Source organism: Strix aluco, chromosome 17 (assembly GCF_031877795.1).
Source record: "Strix aluco isolate bStrAlu1 chromosome 17, bStrAlu1.hap1, whole genome shotgun sequence".
Taxonomy (NCBI): domain Eukaryota; kingdom Metazoa; phylum Chordata; class Aves; order Strigiformes; family Strigidae; genus Strix; species Strix aluco.
This window is the reverse complement of record NC_133947.1, coordinates 16849923-16873649: the sequence shown is the minus strand read 5'-3', so window position 1 is coordinate 16873649 and position 23727 is coordinate 16849923. Positions and strand designations below refer to the sequence as shown.

Sequence of the window (23727 nt, the reverse complement as noted above, 5' to 3'; positions counted from 1 at the left end):
TGCTGGGTGCTTTTTTAGCCCAAGAGAGGAAGCGGTTGCTGCTCTGAAAGCTGTTCTCAGAAGCAACTGAGTTAAGGGAGGGACAGGGCAAGCCTGGTGGCGGGTCCTTCCAGGGAAGACTCTGCAAAACCATCAGCTGTGCGTGATCCTGCCCCGGGTCTTCTGAGCAGGAGGTGAATGTGGCTTTGGTGAGGGGCTGCTAAAGGGGCAAGAGGTCCTCTTCTCTGCCCAGGCTTCCTGGGGTCGGTGTCAGGTCTCTGCTCTCCCACGGTGGCCTGAGTCTGTTTCAAAATTTGTAAATTGTGAAAAATAACCATTCTGCTCTGTGCTGCAAATGGAAGGAGACAACTCATTTGATTCCTTGATTGTTTTAGTTTTGCAATTAAGAAAATGTCAAAGTAAAAGATGATTGTTTTTTTTGATTCAGGAAGTTGGAAATTTGTATGATATGTTCCACACACGGAATTGCCTGCACCGGCGAGCATACCAGCATAAGGTTGGCAACATCATTGAAATAATGCAAGTATTATACTTTCCTTTTCTTGCATTCCATTTATTTTTAAGTTCTTGAAACTGTATATCCGTTTGAATATTCAGATAATCAGTAAGGTGTGACACAGAACAAAAGCCACTGGGCTATATGACCCAATTCTTGTGGCAAGGCTCAGTGCTTAAAGTATTATAGAAGTTGTAATTAACAAAAAAAAACCAACCCTACCCAAAAAAAGCACCATGAAAAGATGACAATATCCTTCCATGTGAAATTCAATTAGAGGAGAATTACTGAAGCCCTGAGGAAGCATAGGACCAGGGCGTGCTTATGCTGTTTTAACTGCTGGCAGCTGAAGTCAAATCTTTACCTACAAGTTAAAGACCACTTAACTCAAACTGGCTGGTTAACAGAACAAAGCTACTAACAGAGTAAAATAAAGAGTAGGCTTACTATGACTCAGCTGAGCCCTGACTTTGTGTTTAAGTAATGCCATCGCAGGAATTGCTCAAGACTAGTTCAGCTGCCTACTTGCATTTGTACCTCTTTTGTTGATATCCACAGAAGTTTTCCTATAGCGTTGTTCTTTTTACTTTTTACTTGAAAAGCAGAAATACTAGTATCCTTAAATATTTTTTCGTTAGCTGAGTAACCATCCACTGAGTTTGGAGAAAAGGACTGTAGAGGATTGAACAGTACAAGAGTGATCTGTAACTGCTTTCATCTCATAAACTTCAGCCCTTGGTTTAGTGATCCTCTAAAACTCAGACTAAAAATGCTAAGGTTTGACAGTAACTACACGTGAGGAATAAAACAGCCAAAAAATTTAGTTCTTGGCTTACCATAATTACAGCAGCCTATCCAAATGAGTGTTGGAGCTGGAAATGACTGTGAGGTACAGGGAACTCTGGAAGAACTCAATGTTTAGAACATCAGTTCTTCCCACCTGAAAATACCACATGTTCGTGATGCTTTGCCTTTACACTTTGTATTCTCGCAGTTAACTCCTGGAACAACGAGTCTGTAAAAGGACTTGGTCATCTGTGAGGCAGCTTCGTTGCAGCTGAGTGACCACGTCACTGTCTTGCAGGGTTCTGCAGTCGTCTAAGCAATGTGAAACTCGTAGTCGGAAGCAGAACAAAGTGAACTTGCTCATTCATTGAAAGAAGGTTAAGGTCTGATCTGAACCCATTTTCAGTAAATGGCAAGACTGGTGCAGTGTGCAGTGACAGCACAGAGATAGGACCTACTGCAGTGTGATCAGGGTCTGCTGTGTGCTTGGGATGCAGTTTTGTCTTCTATTTATAACAGACTAATGCATTTCTTTTTTGACTCTTGAGCAATAAGGTGTTTCAAAATGATGCTAGCCTTAAGTCTTAATTTTGTCTCAAACTAGGATTACAGAAGCCTTTCAAAAAGCAGACAAATTTCTTAAAATAGAAGGCTCTGGAGGAAAACTGTACCAGATTTCTACAGCAATGGAGGACATGGAAGCCTACACTAAGCTAACTGGTATGAGCGCTCAGATTTTTTTTTTCCTTCAAGAACATGAGTACCTGTTAAAATGCTGGTTTTACAGCTGTTGGTACATGGTACCCTTGCCCATGACTAGGACTCTCAATTACTGCTTTTGTGCACAGATGGTAGGGCAGAGCTGGACTGTCCAATCTCTGTGCTCTCATAGCTTGCTGGGAGAGCAAGGCCTTCCACTTTAAATCATTTTTATGTTGAGACAGAGAGAGACACGCCAACTTCTTATGTTCTGCACACATTCAAATCCAGATTATTGCAAGCAGTGCTGTCAGGAGGTCCTGCCTGTGCCCTGAGATTGTTGCACTTGTGACAAGTCAGCTCTGGGCGATACAACATCTTGCTACATCAGGTAGAGGAGTACTGTGTGTGTGTTGTAGTGTGAAACTAACCCCAAGGCAGGTTTCAGAGGGCTCCAGTGGGGTCTGATTTGATTTGCTTGAGACATTGTTGCCCTGCTTGCAAATATAACAGAAGAAAACAGAATATGTGGACAATTTAGTGTATTGCTGAAAGTTTCTGGTTGCTTGGATAAGAGCTTGTGAGAATGGTTCTCATAGGGTAAGGACATGGAGCAGCAACTCGCTCGAAGACGGGGGGGGGAACTCCAGCATGGTTATGGAGCGAAGCAAACGAGCTGAGACTTGTGATGTCTTTCCGTTTGTCAAGGTCTGGGTCAGTGCTGTGAAGAGGAAACAGAGAAATTACTGAAGTCACTGCAGCTGGCTTCAGTTGTGTTGTGTCCTCTGTTACGTAGTTCCATGACTTCCCACCAGTGTGGCATCTTGGTTTTGTCTGCCCCTCCTGGTGCTCGCTGTGAGACACACCAGCATTCGGTGCTGCAGCGTGCCCTTACCAGCTCCGTCAGCGTGGGGGATGGAGGCAAGTGTGGGCAGGGCAGACCCTGCTGTGCTGAGGGGTTTGTGGTTGGGTGACTGCAGGGCAGAGGATGCTGCAGACCCTGCTGAAGAGTGCTCCCGAGTACTGGTAGCTCTTGCAGCACCTCTGAGCTACAGCTCACAAGGATTCCCAAGGCATCTTTCCTGAGTGGAAAGACAACTTTGTGAGTTTCCGTCACCGAGCCTTGGCTGGCCAACAGAGACTTAAGAACTTCTATCTTTGGTCCATGGACAAGGTGACAGAGGCTGAGGGCACTGTTGCAGAGGATCCTGTGTGCATTAACCTGTGTTGTGCTAAAGGCCTTTTGCTGGCAATCCTTCATCTGCCACAGCCACATCCAGCCTGACCACAGACCTGCTGCATCGAGTGGGTGAAGGGGCTGCAGAGTGCTGAGATGAGGAGCTGCCTGACCCCTCTGATGCTGTGTGCCTCTGCCCCAGGGGAGGAGAAGGGACAGTAGCTATTAAAGAGCATGAATTGCAGTGTTGGGCCTTGGAAGACTGGGCAGAAAGGTGAGAACTGAAATTAAGTTCTTACTGGTCTAGGATCTGTTCCCTGGAGGCTGTCTGGTCTGTAAGATCAGCCGTGCTAGAAAGTTACCACTTGGGTCTTGCTGTAACTGCCTGCTGACCTGTGCTACCTGGTGAGGAGCACAGCTCAGGCCAAAGAGACCAGAACTGACCCGTCTTACAGTCTGCCACAGCAAGGACCTGCTTTCTGGGGCTGTCCTGTTCAACAAGGAGAGCTGAACAGCAGGGAGAGTGATGTGAGGAATACACCAACATCAGATTTAACTGTGGAGCATGAAGGACGAGTATGTTCTCCTCCTCTTAAACCAAGGCATTTCCTTCTGTGCCTCCAGTGGTTTCAACCTGGGCACTTCTGAGAGGACAGTAGGCTTGTTTTCAGTAGTCCTTGATGAGTGATGTTTCTGTGGAACTGTCCATTTCCCTCTTGGATCTTAACAAATGATAAACCTCTGTGAGGTTCTGCAGCAAGTTCCCTAGCTTTCTTCCATGATGGGTGAAGAACCACCATTAGCTTTTAATTTTTTGCCTCCTGATTTGACATCAAATCTTACTTTTAGTAAAGGATGAGACAGCAAAATGCTCCTTGTCACTATTGCTTTTGCACTATGGATGTGTCCACGGGCTGCTTATTTCCCCTGCATTATCTCTTCTCTCAGTCTGAAGAGACCTAGTCTGCTCCTCATGGAGAAGTTCCTGACTTTGATCAACCTTGTCCATAAAAAACAACCCTCAGTTAAAGGCGTTCTGGTACATGGCTCTTAGCTTGCTTTTGGAGTGTGTTGGGAGCCTCTTAAGCCAGTTGTGGCCCTAGGCAGGGCGTTGCAGAGCTGTGCTGGCAGCACATGTCCAAGCTGCCTGGGTATTTCTGGCCAGGGAGTGTGAATAGACACAGAGTGCAGCTGTGTGGTCGTGGCAGACAAGCAGCATCCCGACAGCAGCAGTCTCTTTGGGACAGCCAAAAATAACCTTTTTTGCTCTGAAGCCACTTCAAAAGAAACCTATGTCTTGTGGCTTGTATTGGTGGTGGGAAGCACACTGTGTGCTTCGCTGTCATGTGGAGACAGGAGGGAGGACTTCGTTGCTAGCATCCAAAGCCTGAGAAATTTTGAAGGTTTAACAGAAGCACTTTATTTTTTTACAAGATAGGGCACCCTTGTCCCTGAGCCCGTTAGTGCTGGGCTCCAGGGTATTCTGCTGAACAAGATTGACTAAATAAGAAGAGGAAGCAACTTCTACTGAAATAATAAAACTGTTGCAATGGTGAGAATTGAGCTAGTTTTTCCATCAACAACTGTTACAAATCTGATGATAATCAGGATGATATTATAACTGACTTCTCAGCTGTCAGACTCGGTGTGTTCAGTCATTCTCTGAAAGTGTCTTTCCTGAACCAGCAGTTTTTCTTTTGCTTTAACCTTTATCCCTGTACATGCATTTTGCTGTGACACTGGATTGTGACATACTTAACAAAAATCAATGCAACTTTGGCAGATAATATCTACCTGGAAATCCTGCATTCAAGTTGTCCGGAACTGAAGGAGGCACGAGAAATTTTGCGTAAAATAGAACGACGTGAATTATACAAGTTTTTAGGAGAGACTCAACCTGAAACAATGAGGGAAGTTGTAAAGGTAATGTCCGTTGGTGGAAGGTTCTGAATTCTGCCCCCGTAAAAATGTTCTCTAAGTTGCTGACTGTCTTTTTTTAACCTATCTCTGTGTGGGTTTTGTTTGTTTTGGGGTTTTTTTGCTTAACTGCTATTCCAGAGAGTGAAACGTTCTCTTCCTGTCTTTATGTGGTTGAGTCATGGAACATAGGAAACTGGGAAGAGTTTTGTGTACAAATAGCCAGAAGAATGGCCAGAGGTGGAATTTCAGAAGGTGATTATTGGAGAAATATTTTCAGAAAAAAACTGTTTACTGAAAAATACAAAATTACATAAAAAGCTGTTACAGTCCAGTGATTGAGAAGACTGTTAATATCATCTTGTGTTCATTAAAATTTCAGAATAGTAAGGAACACGTTTCCTTTGAATCATAATTTGTGTGCTTTACTTTGAGAACAAACGTCAAACTGAATAATAACTTTCTAATTTCTTGGTATTAAATTCTGTACTTAGCACGAGCATGCGTGTATTTTTTCCACTGTCTGCTTTTCAAAGCACTCATCAGACATTGGTTTAACCACTGTTATTTTACTTCAAAATAATGTTATATTAGAGCTGACGTTACTTCAGGTGGCTCAGCTTTTCTTGTAATGTGCTATGCCATGTTATCAAATCATCAGTTAATTATCTTAATTAACTTCAGCCATGATGCTTACAATTTTCCATGGCAAATTTCTAAAAGTGGCTGACTGTCTCTAGAAAGCCTTAATAAAAATAATTCAGCTCTTATAAAGAACAAGGTTATAGAAGGACTACTAGATGTCTTATTGCTCTGTTCATGTTTTCATTTGAAGAGAAGGTTTGCTTGTGTTCTTTGACTAAGAAAAAGTGTTGTTAAGAGATTCTGTATTTAAAAAGTAGGAAGAAATAGGAGGAAGGAAAACATGAAATGGTTGTACATTGATGGTCAAGTTTCTGCCCTTCTGAGGAGTTCAGGATAGCCTAACAAATAAGGAGATGGGGATGAGAGTAAATTGCATGAGTTCCACCTTTAAACAATTTCTTTTAGAAGCTTGGTTAATGAAAAGAAAAACTCTCACTTCAAAAATCCAGCCAGAGGCATTGAGTCTTGGGGTATCCAGTGTGTTGTTTTGAAGGGAGACTGGAGGCTGTGGGTGCCATAATTATATCCAGAAAAGCTTTGCAGCTTCTGCAGCTGAGGCTGAGGGAGTGGGGGAGAATTTTTCCTCCTGTGGTGCAGGAGTTGCCTGTGCAGGAGTGTTGGAGGTTCAACGTCCTCTGAAGTGCCGGAGGTGAGTGAGCAGTGGGTAGACAAGACATAGCTGTGTCTTTTTCTGCTCCTTAAGAGACCACGATGCCATTATGTTTGGAATTATAGAATGGTTGGGGTTGGAAGGGACCTTTAAAGGTCATCTAGTCCAACCCCCTGCATTGAGCAGGACATCTTCAACTAGATGAGGTTGCTCAAAGCCCCATCCAGTTTTGTGATCCTCAAGCTGGTCAGAGCCAGGGGAACATCCCAAGTAGCTACAGAGTTCTTGAATTCAAAGCTAAGTTTCCAGTTATTGGAAACTGGAAGAGGTAACTTTAAAGAAACAAAAGCAAGGAAACAACAAAGAAAAGGAGAAAGTTGGCATACTTACATTCTGATACAGAATAGAAATAGAATAGCTTATAAACAGGCTGCCTCCTGCCAGTTGCCTCCTGGCAATTCTTTCCTCTAGGTTTGCTCTCAGTCTAAACCTTTCCTTGGCTTCTTGAGTCACAACAAACCACACCTATGCCTCAGCTTGGCAATGTGTGTGATTTCCTGCTCTTCTTAGCAGTCTCCCCATCTTTGCAATGGACAAATCAGCAGCAAAAAAAATTCTGCTAGCTGAATTCCTTCCCTTCTGGGCCTGTCTCCTGGATGCTCTGTGCTGCACTGGAAAGTTTTCTCCCATGAGTCGCAGTTGCTCCCAGGAAATCTTGCTTCATCAAATCTTACATCTTCCCCACATTTGTCCAGCCCTGGACAAAGCTAAACAGACAACCTTCTCTCTCCTGCTCAGCCACAGCCTTTTAATGAGAACTTACACATTTCCATGAGCAACTACTCTTCATCACACTGTGCTCCTCTGCTTGGCTTTAGCTTAGCTCTCAGCAGGAATATTCTGCCAAATATTTAGGTCCAAAACCAGACAAAACCCCATTGTGGGTTTCAGCTTTTGAAGTAGGTCACCATCCCCTACAAAATGTGCCTAGGAGCTTGCTGCTTCTGTTTGGGGTTTTTTTATAGTGATCAATGACACTACTGATCTTGTCTGTCCTGGGGTTTTTTTATATGTTTCAATGTAGAGGTATAAAAGCTTTATTAGAGGATGAGATCCTGCAGCCCTTCGTTTAAAAAAAAATGTTCAATAAAAACATGTAGTATTCAGGTTTGGGGAACTTAATTGCAAAACAATTGCATGAACATACTTACTTTCTGCTTTCGTGGAGACTTCAACGTTGTGGATGGACTGACTCTCCCACCCTCCCTCTCTCTGCCACTCCCCCCCCCCCTTCTTCCTGTCATCAAGTCTAAAGCTCTTCCTTTACAGGCTGACAGTATTTCAGTCTTCTCAATAGTTTCTAAAGATTGGTAGAAAACTTACAGCTGAGGTATACAAGGATTCATACAACCACATTTCTGCAAGAAGAGTCTGTCAAGCTATGAAGAAATGAAAGCTTTAGTTTAGTGGCACGTTCTGTCATGCATTTTGTTGATATATGTATGCTGATAGTGCATAAATGTAATCTGAGTTACTGTCTTTTTTCAGAATAATAGCCTGGCAGAAAGCATTGCAAATTCCAAGCCGGAAAAGGATCCTCCAGATGTGGATCTAAAGGCTGAAGATTTCATAATTGATGTAAATATCTCTCGGAGCAGGTTCAAAGTAAAAAATTGTCAGTCACAGAGGGCCTTGTATACCATAGTGAAAACTGGAGATATGTTTCAATATATTTGCAAAGTGAAAAACCACAGGGTTGCCTCATAAATACCATCCTACCTGTTCAGCTCAAGGTTCTGAGCAACAAGCTTCCCCCTTGGGAGGTTGGCTGTGGTTGGGAGGGCCTGGGGACAGAGGCTTCAGGCAGCTTCACTGGGCTGTTGTTGGGGCACTTCTGCTCCCACTGACAGATGTGTTCTCCCGTGACTGCCCTCGCTCTGAAAAGGAGCAGTAGGATTTCTTTGGGTTTTAGCACACGGGTGTTAAAGTTGGCAGTTGAGGAGCCGCTGCTGCAGGTTATGAAGGCAAGTAAACTGCGAGCCCTGGTGGGAGGGTAACGGGCACAGTGACTGCCAGGCTTCTGGTACTGCACACCTAATGCATGGCAATCGCTCCTGGGTTTTGTCTGCGACATAAAGCACTTTGCTGCCACAGCTCAGTCTCCAGCCAGCACTGGTGGGAAGGAGAGAGCCTGGGACAGAGGAGGAGCTTGAGCAGTCTGCAGGTATCAAATAGCTTAATCCCTGTTCTTGGTTAATTCTGGGAAGAGCTAACAAATGGCTTTCCATAGAGTGCAGCACAAATCACTTCTAGAGCTCCCTTGCATTGAAGATTCACTTCAGGCTGGGTAAAATTGCAGCAGTTTACTTAGCTTTAAGGTAGTTGACTCTGCTTTCCTTGTCCCACAAGTTGAAGTCATGGGGAAGTGGGGCACTCCCTGCTGATCACAAAACTGTTGGTGTACCAAGCAGATGTAAATCACATTGTCTGAACCTCGTGTTCAAAATTGTAAGCTCTCCTGCTGCCTCCGTAGGTTGTGTGTCTGGGGGAGGCACGGGCTGGCAAGGGACCAGCATGCTTCCACTGTTTGAAACTGGAGCTTTTCAGAGTGTGACTGGGAGCTGGTTACTGTAAATGTGAATATCTACCTGGCAGCTTCAGAGCGAAAGGCGGTGGAAGGAGAGATATAAAATGCAAATACCAGATTGCTTTATTAAGTAATCATTTGTTAATTACTGTTCTATTTGATTAGTGTAATTTACAGAAGCATAGTGTGTGTCCTTTTGTACGTATTGTGAAAAAACTAAAGACAAACATTAACAAATGCCATTTTCTTTGTTTTACATGCAAGATTATCAATATGGATTATGGAATGAAAGAACAGAATCCCATTGATAATGTTCTCTTCTATTGCAAGGCTGATCCTTCCAAGGCAGTCAAGATCAGTAAAGAACAGGTAGTCTTTTATTTTCCTCAACTGACTTCTGAAGGGCATCGTCTTCACTGCTTGCAAAGGAAGTGATTACAGTCCTTCGTAGCAGTGGTTGCAGGATTTGTGGAGAGGCTGTGGAATCCGTGTCCTTGCAGGTCTTCAGTGTGTGTTGTACTACGACGGTCTGGAATCCTGACAGCTTTTGCATATGAACAGTATTTAACTTGAATACACTGAGAGCCTTAAAAAAATACAATCAATTTGGCTAAGCTCATGGGTGGTAGTGGAATGTGTTTTACTGCTTTCTGTTTGTATTCAGATGAAAAAATTGAAGTTCAGTGGACTGTAAATTCCAAGAAATACTAAAGCTTATTTCTTTTTTATTTCAAAGGTTTCAAAGCTTTTACCCATGACATTTGCAGAGCAGATTATCCGAGTTTATTGCAAAAGTCAGGATCCAAATATTGTTTCAGCTGCAAAACAGTATTTTATTCAGTGGTGTATAGAGAATGATTTCACCAAACCACAGGTAACAAATTCACATTATTTTTCTTGTTCTTAGAGTTCTTCACCATTGTTCATAAGCTTGCTCTTTCACTAAAAAACTTGGCATTCAGGCCTTGTTTTTGTGGCAGAACCACTCCTCGCTAACATAGCTTCTGGTTTTATTGTGGTTCACATCTGGGCGTGCTTTGGTTTCACTGAAATAAGGATGGATTTGTAATGATTTAACTTATGTCATTTGAAAAGTCATGGTTTTATAACAAAGTTAGTATCTACACAGCCACTCACTAGTTCATGGGTGCAGGTTTCTGCATACAAAGGCTTAAAACAGCACTGAGAGATTAAAAAGTCTAGGGAAGAGGTCAGATCAGTTCTCCTATTGCTTTTCCTCTTTTCCTTCCTTGTTCAGTAGCTGTTAAACTCACTCCTCCCTCAGGAGATTCACGGTCAGTCCATTTTCTCTGAGTTAGAGTGGAAATATCTTTGGGAACAAGATTGCAGACGTGTACTCTGGGCAACTAGTCTGTTGTCTGAGTTGCCTGCAAGGCCTTCGCTGTTCTGTTTCCCTTTTCTGTCAGTCTCAGAACATACAAGTTTCCAGCTGTGAGGGAGGAAGGGGGTATGTTACAGCTCATCTGATGTTTTGTTTCATGTTGGGAAACGTGTCAGAGGTACCCAGGCAAGTAAAGTGGAGACTCTAAAGCAGACCCTGAGTCCATACATCCTGCCAAAGGTGGTGGAGAAGCCCGTAACAATCGTGGCTGTAAACTAGTGATGTGTGATACAGCATCACCATCACATCCCCCTTGCAGGAAGGTGGGCACCTTCATCTAAAAAAATTATTTTCTGCTGATACTTCCAGTATTGTAGGGAAGCAGTTATGGTTGTATCAAGTAAGCTTTTCTCAGTAGAAAATGCTAATGGAGCCACTCCACTGCATGCATGAGCTGTGAGGTTTCGAGGCTGTAAGTGTCAGTAGGTTTGGTAGATGTGCTGGCAAACCTGCTGTTACATTTCTGCCCTGGCTTTCACTTTTGTCTGACAGTCATACCAGGGAAAGTAATAGCTTTCTTCAGTTCCATGCACTTTTTCAGAGATGTTTTCCACTGTCTGGGATCAAGCCTCAAAGTAAAATAAATGCTTATATTAAAATCTCCAAGTTGCTTAAGAAATACAGTGTGAGTTTGTTCTGTGAACTGTGTATTTTTTTCCTTTTCATCAAGCATGTTAATATCCCTGACTTGTCATCTTATTTGCTAGAGACACCTGCAGGTCTCATTTGGGCAAGGAGCTACATCCTCTGAAATGAAAGACCACCCGGTAGAGGAGCGCTCTTAGTGCTGGAGCTACAGCTGTAGGCGTGAGCAACTTGGTTTAAGGCTCATTCTTATGTCGTATTGCTGGCATCTCTCTTCTGAGAGCAGTTGATCGCAGGAGGGCTTTTTACAAGAGGATCAAGCAAAAAGCTTTCTCTGCTTGTAGCTTGTAGGGTATGGTTGTATCCTATAAGCATATTCTAGTTCAGACATACCCACCTTGCAGGCCCTGGCATGTTGCAGAACATGGCAACATGTGTCTCACCAGCTTCTTCCTAAGCTTAGAGAGTTTATTGCTCTTTTGGCTGCGTTTGTAGAGCCTCAGCACTAGATTAACGTAATCTGACAAGGATGAGCACCACTGCCTTAGGCCATACCAGTTACTGTACCAGCGTCACATACTTTAAGGCAGTGAAAGGCACATCCAAGCACCTACAGCTGGGAGATTGCAACAATTGTAAATGAGATACCGTGGTGAATGCAGAGGAAACACTTATAATAATGATTCCAGTTCATATACCAATGCCCAAAATACAAACCAGCTGATCTTTCTGGATTTGCTGGTAATAATTTAGGAAGAGGTGAACTGCCAGTGGTGAAGGCTTCTCAGGTATGTGGGGGATTTTATTTCTCCCCACTAGATGGTATCACTGGCTACAGCAGTTTCCATCTCTGGGATGCACAGCCTTCAATGTTTGTTGATTTATAATGCTTCTGGGACCTTGGACTTATTTTTTATGTCCGATACTGAGCTGCTTTTCCCCTGCTTTAGGATAGAAAGCAAAAGTGAATGTACTATCATTAATGTTTTCTGACTTTTAATAATAGGATAGTGATGTGGTTGCCCCTCATCTAACTCCAATGAAGAAAAGCTGGAATAACAGGAGAGATGATGAACACAGGACAGCTTCGGAACCCAGCTGCAGACAAAGACTTCCTTTTGATAAGTAACACTCTTGGCACTCTTCAGTCTGCTTCTTCAGAAGATGAGGAAAGCTGAGCAGCAACTCTTCTAAAAGCCAGTTGTATAGACTGTAAGAATTTATGGAACAATGCAGTAATGCATTTTACAATACATTATATTTTAATGTAGGTACTTAAAGTGCATATTCAAAAAAAACTAACAACCTATTACAGCAGAGCAAACTCAATTCTCATTTATTTTTGAATGTATTGGCACTGTGGATAACTTTAAAGGTTGCAATTCATCGTTATTACAAGAAGTGCTGAAGACATGTTACTGTTCCTCCTAGTCCTGATCCCTTAAGATAATTGTGATATTGCATGAGCTAGCAGAAAAACTTCCGGTTCAGGTTTTTGGATTATTTTTTTTTCCCCAGTACCTGAGGAAAAGAGGAGTAAGTATGCTTCTGAAATATAGTGAGGTAACAGAACTTTGAAATAACCGTAGACGGCATCTTCAAGAATAGCAAAACAAATTTCATTTAAAAAAATGAGGGGAGAGGGGAATCTTTTTAATAACCAAAGATTACTTTTCTGGTATTCGAAAAGCTGACGAAGATGCAGGCCTCTTTCTGTTAGTGCAACCACAATTTTTATTAAGTAACAATGCATTGCAGTGACATGCAGCCTTTTATTGTTTTATAGTGTATTTTTGATACACTGAATGTTATATTTTTACTATTACACTGAATTGCAAAAACTGCTCAAAACGTCCATTTGTTTGGGTGCTTGTGGGAAGGCAGAGCTGCCGGGCAGGTGGACGTCGCACAGTCTTGGCACGGTGGGTGAGCCCTGGCAGGACACTGCCCTGGCTCTGCTCTTCCCTGCACCAAGTGCACCTTTGTTCTGCACCACACTGTACTAGGCTCTTCAGGAATTCTTCTATTCGTGTATCTCTTCCCTGTTTCCCCTGGGTCTCCAATTGCTATTCCTGTGTAATTTTTCTCTCCCTTGTAGAACTATGAGCATTCTTACATTTTTCCCTTACTGAAGTGAGTGAAGTACTTCCCGTACTGAAGTGAGTGTTGCTAAATGTCTGTCCAGTTTAAAAAGTGAATGAGGAAGACCTTTTTCCTCTCATCTTTTACTCAGGTGTAAGAAGGCTGCTTTCATTAAATAAAACCTAAAAGCTTGAAAAAGCCTGCCCTCAAAACTGAAAATGCAAAGCAAAAGGCTCAGTAATGCTCAGAAATTGGAAGGAGCTTTGGGTTTTTATATCTGAAAAGGGGAAGGAAAAGTTCAGCATTCAGCCATGAGTAACTAGGTTAGTGTCTGAAAACTAACACAGGAGGAAGTCACTGTGACAGAATGCAGAACTCTTCATACCTGATTGTGTTTCCTTTGCCCGTTTTATCACGGGAGCTGATAGCTGTAGGCAGAGGAAAGGAGAATGAGGATTCATGAACTTACTCGGATTTCATTTGTTGAATAACCAGAAGTCGCTTTGCACTCTGCTGCTTTCTTACGTACCTGTGCTCGTGTGTCTAAAGGTGATGTGGTGCAACCTCTGCTGTTCATACCTTTAACAGTATTTCAGGTCTGCAGGTGTGCCAGGTAACTGTTAGAAGGGGTTGTGACCTCCTTAAAAGCTTTGGAAGAACTTTTATTGTGCTTCAAGAAACATCATAGAGTGAAGGCCTTTATCTGCATAAAATCAAGTACTGTTCAGAATAATGTAATTTTGTTATTATTGCTTGGGTTTGTTTTGAATCTGTTACAAAAGGTGCACTTTATACTTGGGAAATATCTTTTGCTTATGTTAAAGCAAAAATTTGTACTTAATGTTAAGTTCTGAGAGAGTGCATTTCTTCTCAAGCATGTTAATCTGAGCCTCTCTGGATTAAGAATAAATTTATAAACAATGATTTTTACTATTCTTTTAAGGAGTTGCAGTGTGTGAACTTTATTAAAACAGTCTTACAGCCTATTTCTAAAGGACAAATGCTGCTCTGTGGAAGTGCAGACCTTCCACCTTGAGGAAATGGTTTCTTAATTGATGTTTACTCAAGTGCAGTGTGAATGGTAACTGCAGTGGAGCCAGCTGAGCTGTGAAGGGCCCTGGGGCCAGGCGAGGGAGGGAAGCTCATAGCGGTGGTGCCAAGGCTGAGGATCCGACCTCTCTCTCCTCGTGCCGTGCAGTGGCCTTGCAGCCACACGGCCATGGCCAAGCCTGTCAGGCCTCTCACTTCAGCGTCCTTCAGGGGCTTCAGGTGCTGCTCAAACTGTTGTGTAGGGGAAGAAGGAAAAGTGAAGTCATGCTTGACCAACCTGAGCACCTTCTGCGATGGAATGACTGGCCTGGTAGCTGAGGGGTAGATGTCTGCCTCCACAAGCTGTTGAAGTATGGTCTGGATGAGCAGACCGTGGGCGGGACTGAAAACCAGCTCAAGGGCTGGGCCCCAAGGGTGGTTGATCAGTGGCACAAAATCTAGTTGGAGGCCAGTAACTAGTGGTGTACCCTGGGGCCAGTGCTGGCTCCAGTCCCACTGGTCTTCATTACTGATCTGGCTGCTGGGACAGGGTCCACCCTCAGCAAGTTTGCGGGTGACACCAAGCGGGGAGGGGCCCTGGGCAGGCTGGAGATGGGGGCTGACAGGAACCTCATCAGGTTCAGCAAGGGGAGTGCAGAATCCTGCCTCATTCCCCAGTATGAGCCGGGGCCACCCACCTGGGAAGCGACTTGGCCGAAAAGGATCAGGGGTTCCTGGTGGCCCCAGGAGTTGACTGTAAGCCAACAATGTGCTCTTGCAGCAAAACATGCCAGTGGTGTCCTGGGCTGCGTTAGGAGGAGTGTCACAGCAGCGGGAGGGAGGTGATCCTTCCCCTCTGCTCAGCACTGGGGAGGCCACCCCTGCAGTGCTGGGTCCAGTGCTGGGCTCCCAGTACAGGAGAGGCAGGGACATACTGGAGAGAGTCCAGCGAAGGGCCATGAAGTGATGAAGGGACTGGAGCATCCACCACGGGGAGAGGCTGAGAGCTGGGACTGTTCAGCCCGGAGCAGGGCGGGCTCAGGGGGATCCCCCCAGTGTGTACAGAGACCTGGAGGGAGGGTGCAGAGTGGACGGAGCCAGGGTCCTCTCAGTGGTGCCCAGGGACAGGACCAGAGGCCGTGGGCACAAACTGGCACCCAGGAGGGTCCCTCTGAACATCAGGAAACACTTTTCCACTGTGAGGGTGACCGAGCGCTGGCACAGGCGGCCCAGGGAGGTTGTGGAGTCTCCACCCATGGAGATACTCAGGAGCCGCCTGAACATGGTCCTGGGCAACCAGCTCTGGGTGGCCCTGCTGGAGCAGGGGGCTGGACCAGATGATTACCAGAGGTCCCTGCCAGCCTCAACCATTCTGTGATCCTGCCCCAGTGCTACTGGCAGAAATGTGAAATGGGCCTTGAAGTCACAGGACAGGACGTGTGTTGGTGAGGGGTGAGGCAGTGCTAAGAGGCCTGTGAAGAGCAATGGTTCCCAGCAGCTTCCTGGGCAGGCAAGCTTTCCTGGAGCCTTTCCTGGTCTGTTTGGTGATGGCTTGGACCTTTGGTGCCTTCTCTGCTGCCACCATTTGCCGCAGGGATCGCGTCTACAGGGCACCAAAGATGTTCCTCCTCTTCTCCCTGAGCTGAAGGTGGGGACTGCAGGCTGCCAGCCCTGGCTCTGGGGTGCTCGTAGCTCTGTGCCCCAGCTATGCTCGCAGGCTGTGCTGGCAGCAGCGCGCGTTGCACCTCAAAAAGCGGCCTCAGTGAGGGGGACACGTGGGTCCCACACGGAATGTCGAGGTCCCCAGGAGGTCAGGCGCCCTGAACAGCCGTGGTGGGCTCCTGGCACGCAGCTGGGAGCATCCAGGAGCCCCACAGGAGGGCACAGGGGTGGAGGGGTCTGCTGCCCTGGGGGTACCTGGTCAGAGGAGCTGGGAACACCGCAGTGAGCCAACCCTCACAGTCACGGGACAAGGGAGGTGACGGCACTCCTGGGAAGGCTATGGGGAGCAGCAGAATGGTCATTTTTTCAGCTGGGGAGCTGAAAGGGAGGGAGACAAACCTCCTCAGTCCCACTAACTGATGGGCTCTCAAGAAGCTACATGCAACCAGGACTTTGCAGCTGGTTGGGGTGTAACCTTGGGGGCCTGGGACATTGGAGGGGGTTGGTGGGACTCAGCAAGTGGAGAAGGAGGGAGGAATGAAGAGGCAATAGGCAGAAAAGCGGTATAAAGGGTTGCATGTGAAAACATTGTCTGCCTGAGCCCTGCACATGATCTGTCTTTGTCTGTCCTGTCCTCATCTTAAATCCCTTCTTAACTATTTCTCCGTTAATCTCACGTAATCTGTGTGGCTGTGTGCTGCAAGGACTAGGTGCCAGCTGCTGGAGAGGCCGGCAGGGGTGGGTCTGGGGCCAGCCCTGGAGTCAGAGCAGGGCTGTAGGGGCCTGCGGGGTCAGCTACTGGGGCAGGTGGGAGTCCCAGTGCCAGCTGCTGGGGGTGGGATCAGTGGCCGTGTCATCCCCAAACTGGGTCTGTGGGGGAGGTGTGTGTCATCCACAAACTTCAAGCTCCACGATCGGGCACGTATGGGGCTGTGGTGGGGGTAAGAGGGCCAGGGTGTGGGCAGGGGCTGGGCAGACTGAGGCAGCTGTGTTCCTTGGGTAAACACAGGAGGGTCCTGGGCTGGAGCGGCTGGAGGAGGTGGCAGGTCCTGACATCCTTCAGCACCCATCGGGCACTGCCCCGGCCCGGCTGCCCAGCGGCGCCGTGCTGGGTGCGTGTCTGGGACAATCGCTGCCTTGGAGAGGGGAACGGGTAGGGAGGCTTGGCAGGAGGGAGCATCTTCTGGGGGGAAAGGTGAGCGACTGGGAAGTGGGAGGACAGGGTCAGCTCTTGCAATGAAGGGTCATTGCTAGGGCTGCTCACCCCCTTGGTAAGTGACTCTGGAAAGGGGATGAGTAGTCAAATGGCATGAGAGAGAAGCCGGCCGTGGAGCACCCTTGAAGGGCTGTGGGAGACAGAATCAGCAGGGAAAGGGCTGGTGAGGTTCAACACGGGCACACGTAGGGTGGGGTGGGTGTGTGTAAAGTAACGCAGCCTGGGGCTCGATGGGATCCAGGCTTCACAAAATTGCAGCTTTAGGGTAGGAACTGACAGCAGGTGAGGTCATGGGGTGATGCTTCAGCTCAGTGCCCAGCCACACTCCCAGAAGAAATAAATGGAATATGGCCAAACCAGGCAGGCCCTTGTCCTGGGGGAACCCCTGGACCATCCCTGCCCTGAATCCCACCTGTGGGGCTGGTCCTGCTGCTTGGACGGGGATGGCGGGGTGGAGGAGGAGGAGGAGGAGAGCTGGCCTGGTGTGCAGGAGCGAGAGGCCAGGCTGCATCAGCCAGGCAAGAGGCAGCAGGTTGTGGAGCCACGGGTGGGAAGGGGCCTGGGAAGGGCTCTTCTTGTCCCCTCCCCAAGGGGAGCAGGTCAGGATGAGATGCCCAGCGTAGCCTGGACACCCCTGAGGAGGAAGCCCTGGTCCTCAGGAGGTGACAGGGTGGACAGAGAGTGTGGACTCTGCCGGAGGGGGGACGGGACCCTGCAGCCCCCCGGAGCAGTGCCCCGGGCTGACCCCCTGAGCTTGCTGTGGGCACACAGCCCTGGGCGGGGACAGGGCATCGCCATGTCCTGCTCAGAAGAGGGAGACAAGTGGCTTAGATTCGTAAATCCCCAATGGAATGGACAGTGGTGAGACAAGTCTCAAAGTCCAGACATAAACATCCATTAATTTCCCACAGTGTATTATTTAGATACACAATAATATATAAGTCCATAAGAAATGATGGCAAGCAGTATGACATGCCTTGCATCACTTAATGATAACAAGGGGGAAAAGAGAGGAAGAGAGATAGAGATGGGGATAGAGATAGAGATCACCCGTCCGGGTTCCTGGGTTGGTCCCACCAACGAGGGTTCAGGGATGCATCCGTCTTCACTACTGCTATCCCTGCCCCTCCTCAATTTATACACTTCCCTTGGGTCCCTCCCCCAGATCGACCTACATGATGTGTCACAGGCGTGGGGAGGAGTAAGGCGCTTCATGGGATGTTGTAACTAGCATGATCTTGTTAATCTTCATTAGCATATGCAGGGATATCAACTTTAATATGCGCTTTGTGGATAATGAAGCAAAGGTTGTTCCCCGGACAGATGGCCCTGGAGCTTTACAAGATGCACCAGAGCAGAGCCGTCCTGTCGCCACAGGGCTGCCCCCTCCATCCTCTGCTACCCAGGAGAGTTTTCTCCTACAATGGGTCACACAAGAGATGAGTGAGTGTCAACCATCAGCTCATTGAGCACAAAACCTGCATTACCCAGACGCCATTATCCACCCTGTGACTATAGTTTTGTTTTAGGGTATTTTCGAGTGTTTGAGACATTCCTCAAGAAAGTGCTCAGAGGGCCTCTGCCCACCCTCATCCCTTATCTATACTAAGTTTTGTCTCTCGCCATGGTTTATGCTTTCCTGAGGCTGCTTCTCTCAGTCCTCATTTCGGGGCGTTACGAGTCGTCTCCTGCAGGCATGGCCGGTGCTCTCACGGCTCCCGGCCTGCTCAGCACCACTCGCTTTGCAGAACTTCACAGCACCATCGTTGCTCCCACGGCAGCGACAAGGCCGGGCGTGCAGCACTGCCCAGTTATTGATGAGTGGTGACTGTGTGGCCTTCCAGCCCTGGCAGCGTCATCCCCTGGGGCAGCGGCTGGTGGGGCAGAGGCTGCCTGGGCTTGCTGGGTCCTGCCGGCATCACACTGCTCTGGACACTGGCTCCTCCATCCAGGACCCTGCCATGCGCCCTCCTCCCGGGGCAGCTCTGCATCGTCCCGGCCAGGCAGGGTGCTGGGTGACATGGTGAGGGATGGTCCTGCAGCCACCCCGGGGACTCTGGCACAGTGGCAGAAGCACTGCAGGGGGGGCTGAGACCCCCACGCAGCCTGTCCCCATCACACTGCCCCCACCAGCTGTTGGCACATGAAATGGGGATGTTGGTGGGGACAGGGTGGAGGGAGGCAGGGTTGAGGCTGTGCCCTGTCCCGGCAGGGACCAGCTGTGCACAAGACACTGGTCCCAAAGCATCACCTCCCCTGATGCCACCTTTGTCCCAGGTGTGGGTGGCGGGGTCAGGCCAGGCCCCACACTTCCAGGTCCTGGATGCAGAACTCTTCCCGGGATGAGAGGGTCTCGTTGTCGAAGGTCTCACAGGGGTGGCTGCCCCCATGGTTCAGGTCTCCGTCCAGCCACAGCCCAAACCGGCCGCTGGGAAGGTGCCAATGGCACAGTCAGCCGAGGGTCCCCTCCCCTGCCGCTCTGCCCCAGCCACCTCCTGAGGGATCAGCCACCTCCCTGTCCCCACTCCCGGGTGCCCCCCTGCTGAGGATGCCAGGCACAAGGGACTGGCAAAACGGGGACAAGACAGGACAAGCAGCCACCCCTGGGGTGCCAGCAGCAGGGTCAGGGGGATGAAATGGCTGGTGCTGCTGGACAACCTCCATGGGTATTTTTGGGTTCAAAGCACCAGCATGTGCCTGGACCTGACTCCGCAGGGCAGCCTGGGCTCAGATCGTGGCCCCTACAGCTATTGGGGCTGGGGACCCTGTGAGCTGCTGAAACTGCTGGCACGGCTCCTACCTGCCCCCACCGATCATCAGCAGGTCCACATCCCCTTTCAGGAAAAAGTTGTTCCTTCCTGTCCACCTGAACACCTGTGTGGGGACAGCAGTCAGCGGGATCATGGGCTGGCCTGCAGCATCCCCATCCCCAGCCCTGTCCCTGTGCTGCGAGGGACAGCTGGGCACTGTCCTTGTGCTGGCCCATCCCAGCCAGTAGCCCCAGGGCCACCCCCTGGGGCACAACTGCCACCCACTGATGCCACCAGTAGTGTCGATCACATACACGAGCCCCGCTGGCACAGGCAGCCATGGCTGAGCTGCCTCCACATCCCGCAATGTCGGGCTGCGACCGTGCTGGTATGTGGAGGGTCCCCAGTGGCACCTGGCTGGGCAGGGTCCCCTTCCCTGAGCCCCCCCGTCCCCGCACGGCTGGCTGGGATTTGCCTTCTCCTTCCCCAGCCCTGGACAAACCTGGGGGACAACAGCCGGTGGTGTACCCCAGCTGCTTCACCCACATCTGGCCACATGCAGTCACATCACCCAGCACCCTCCCCAACACCTTGAGGAGCCCCCCCCCAGCATGGCCAGATCCCGGGGCATTGCCAGCCCCCCATAACCCCGTGTCTGGCAGCCTGCAGCCCCCACCTTCAGCTCCGGGGAGAAGGAGAAGAGGAAGGTCTCCCCCGTCCCGTAGAAGCCATTGCTGCGGTGAATGGTGCTGGCAGAGAAGGCACCAAAGGCCTGGGGGGGGACAGAGAGGGGGAGTCCCATGGCACGGTGGGGCTCCCCAACACCAGAACACATCCCTCAGCCTGCCGGGGGCAGCTGGGCTGGGGAGGGCCCGGCCGTACCTGTGCCTCTGTGTCCCTGATGAGCAGCAGGGTGGGGGAGCCCGGCTGGCCCCCGCACCGGTACAGGCTGCGCAGGCTGAAGCCGTCCCGGCCGGTGCAGTACAGCAGGTGCCAGGGCTGCTGTGTCAGCCGCGGGGGCAGGTGGGGGCCCAGCTGGGGCAGAGTGGGCTGAGCTGGGGCAGGCAGGCTGCTCCTGAACATCGTCCCCCCAGCCCCGAGCATCCTCCCAGGACGTCTCCCCAAGCACCCTCCTCTCCCTGTCCTTCCAAGCATCCTCCCAAGAGATCCCCCCAAGCATCCTCCTCTCCCCCCACCCCCCCCAAGGCATCCTCCCCCTGCCCAGCATCCTCCCAAGATGTCTTCCCAAAGATCCTCCCTCCAAGCATCCTCCCGAGAAGTCTCCCCAAGCACCCTCCCCCTCCAAGCGCCCTCTCAAGAGACCTCCTCCCACCTGAGCAACCTCCCAAAAGGTGTCCCCAAGCACCCTCCCCCTAAGCAATGCTCCCAAGGGGTCTCAAGCTCCCAGCCCACCCAGCAACCTCCCAGGATGCTTCCCCAAGCATCCTCATCCTGAGAACCCTTCTGAGGTGTCTCCCTGAGCATCCTCTCCCAACACCCCCAAGAGGCACTGCTGAGGCGGCTGTCCCTGGGGACAGGGGCATGTCACCCATCTGGCCTTGTGCCGGGTCAGTTCCTGGCAGGACAGTGGCCATGGCTGCACGGCATGGGGGAAGGTGAGCATGAGGGTGGGGTCCCCATGCTGGCAGGAAGGTCCCTCACCTTCTGGATCTGCCCATCCTGCAGGACACTGCTTGGTGTGCTCAGCATCAGCCTGCACGGCTCTTCCAGGGCCGGGGCTACTGCTGGGGCTCCCTCCCAGCCTGGCTGCCTCTCTCTCACCGGCTCCCCGCATCCCATGGGCAGCTCCTCGTCCTGGTCAGGCTGGGGGCAGGTGGAGGTGAGCATCCCTGCAGGCCCCGAGAGAGCCTGTCCCTAAACCTGCCCTGCGTGGGGTGTCTGCCATCCTGTGGGCAAGGGGGCCCAAAGGCTGCGGGGATGGGCACCTGCCTCCGGCACCAATCCTGGCTGCCCCTGACAGCCCGGCTGGGCTCTGCCATGCCCTGCCCTGGCACCCTGAAGGGCCATGTCACTACTGCGCACAGAAGCTCAAGGGTGTGGGGCTGCCCAAGGAGGAGGGTGAAGAGGAAGAGGAGGCAGGGGAGGCTTCCTCAGCTTCAGCCCAACCTCTGCCCCCGCAGAAGGGGCAAAGCCTGGCCGCCCCCTCCCCTTGCCCATGGCTGGGCTGGCTCCCCAGTGTGCGTGGGGTCAGGGATGCGCCTTGGTCCCAGTGGCAGCTGGTGACAAGTGTCTCAGCCAGCCACGCGCTCAGGGTGGCCCACCACCCTCTGCACCTCCCCAGCCCCTCGCTTTCCCCAGGGTGGCCCACGCCCGTCCGTCTGTCCATACACCCAGCCAGGCTGGTGCCTCTCAGCACCACCCTGGATCTCATTCCCAGTGCCCATGCTGCCATGTGGGACCCCGACACACTGGACCTACCAGGAGGTGGTACTGGGCACGGAGCCCCCTCATCGTGGACGTGTGGGTGCTGCTGCAGTGCTGGGAGCTGTGCTGCTGGGGAGCCCGCGACACCACCCAGGTTAATGTTCACCTGCACTGGCCCCTCCCTGGCCGCCCGGCTCATGACACAGGTGGGTGGGGATGCTGGCAGCCTGCCCTGGCTCATGGGGGCCCAGGATGTGTCCCCCTGCAGAGCCACGTCCTGTGTGGTGCTGGGATGCTGGGCAGGCGTCCCCCTCCAGCCAGGCACTGGGTGGCCAGTGGCTGTCACCTCCTTTGCACCCTGGCCTGGGCTCTGGATAGCCAAGGGGGGGGGGGCCCAAGGCTGCAGGGGAGCCCTTGTTTAGGGATCAACGGGCAGGTCGTGCCTGTGTTGCTCTTTGCAACATGACTGTTGCAATAGGTGTAGCAAGTGCCAACATCTGCCTGGCGGACATGGTGGCATGTGCCCCTCCCTCTGGGAGAGCCAGCCTGGGCTAGCGGCCTGCAGTGGGGTGAGCTGGGGCCCCTGGGAGGGCTTGTTGTGGTCTCTGTGTGTGGCAGGGTGTTGGTACAGGGACCAGGGCTACAGCAGTGAGAAGCTTCTTGAAGCTCCCCCAGCTCAAGTCAGATCCGCCTCTGGCCAGAGCTGAGCCTCTGTGGTAACTTATTTAAGAAGGGGAATCTGGGAGGGGGAGTTGTGAGGAGGAGTTGTGAGGAGGAGTTGTGAGGAGGAGTTGTGAGGAGGACACCTCTGCGAACACCCAGGGCAGTGGAAGGAAGGAGGAGCGGGTGGTGAGAGGGCAGGGCTGTCCCACCCCCACCACCCATGGAAAGCTACAGTGGAGCAGAGGCCAACCTGCAGCCCGTGGAGGTCCCGCGCTGGAGCAGGGGGCTGTGCCCGGAGCACCAGGGACCCTGTGGGAAGAAGCAGCCCCCGCTGTTGTATGTCAGGGCTGCAGCACGCGGGGGTGACCCACGCCGGAGCAGCACAGGAACGGTTGTGGCCGAAGGACTCACAGCAGAGGAAGTTCACAGAGGACTGTCCCATGAGAGGGACACCACGCTGGAGCAGGGAAAATGCGAGGAGTTGCCCCACGCCAAGGGGTAAGGAGCGGTGGAACTGACTTCACACACCCCCCCCCCTCATTCTCTGCCCCCTGCGCTGCAGGAGGAGGTAGAGAAATTGGGAGCAAAGCTGAACCAGGGGAGAAGGGAGGGGTGGGGCGAAGGTGTTTTTAAGATGTTGTAAGGCTTCTGTCTGTTAAGTGTTGTTAGTGTTTGAATTAAATTGATGTTCTTTTTCTTCCCCTAACAAGTCTGTCTTTTGCCCATGACCATAACGGGTGAGTCATCCCTCTCTGTCCTTATCTCGATTCCTGAGCCTTTTACTCCATTGTTTGTCCTTCTCAGTCCTGAGGGGGAAGGGGTGAGCCAGTGGTTGCGTGGAGCTCAGTTTCCCTCTGAACTCAAACCAAGATGGGGTTCAGTGGCTGCAGAATTGTGAAGCCCTGGCCAAGGGCCCCCCCAGGCCCCGCCTCAGATGCTGGTAGAGAAGCTCCTGCAAACCAGGGAGAGGCTGCAGTGCCCCAGTGTGTCTCCTTCCCACTGATGCCCCCCCCAAACCAGCCAGTATGGCCATGAG

General features: G+C 50.3%; 2 protein-coding genes across 2 annotated transcripts in view; one reads left to right on the top strand and one right to left on the bottom strand.

Annotated features, from left to right (window-relative positions):
- The window catches only part of SAMHD1 (SAM and HD domain containing deoxynucleoside triphosphate triphosphohydrolase 1), a 31371-nt gene extending 17443 nt beyond the window's left edge, over window positions 1-13928 (top strand). Inside the window, exons 10-16 of the mRNA XM_074843015.1 lie at window positions 428-519; window positions 1887-2002; window positions 4942-5081; window positions 7879-7968; window positions 9182-9286; window positions 9654-9791; window positions 11911-13928. Coding sequence (XP_074699116.1) covers window positions 428-519; window positions 1887-2002; window positions 4942-5081; window positions 7879-7968; window positions 9182-9286; window positions 9654-9791; window positions 11911-12033 — 804 coding nt within the window. The 3' untranslated portion in view covers window positions 12034-13928. The remainder of the gene's footprint in view (window positions 1-427; window positions 520-1886; window positions 2003-4941; window positions 5082-7878; window positions 7969-9181; window positions 9287-9653; window positions 9792-11910) is intronic.
- A 4730-nt stretch (window positions 13929-18658) lies between these two features.
- On the bottom strand, window positions 18659-22126 carry TLDC2 (TBC/LysM-associated domain containing 2). The gene is made up of 6 exons (XM_074843301.1): window positions 22083-22126; window positions 21306-21467; window positions 20526-20678; window positions 20320-20415; window positions 19694-19767; window positions 18659-19321 (listed from the first exon to the last, which is right to left on the bottom strand). Exons 1-6 carry the CDS (start codon window positions 22113-22115, stop codon window positions 19186-19188), a joined length of 654 nt encoding a protein of 217 aa, XP_074699402.1. The 5' UTR covers window positions 22116-22126; the 3' UTR covers window positions 18659-19185.
- Between the last annotated feature and the right edge of the window lie 1601 nt (window positions 22127-23727).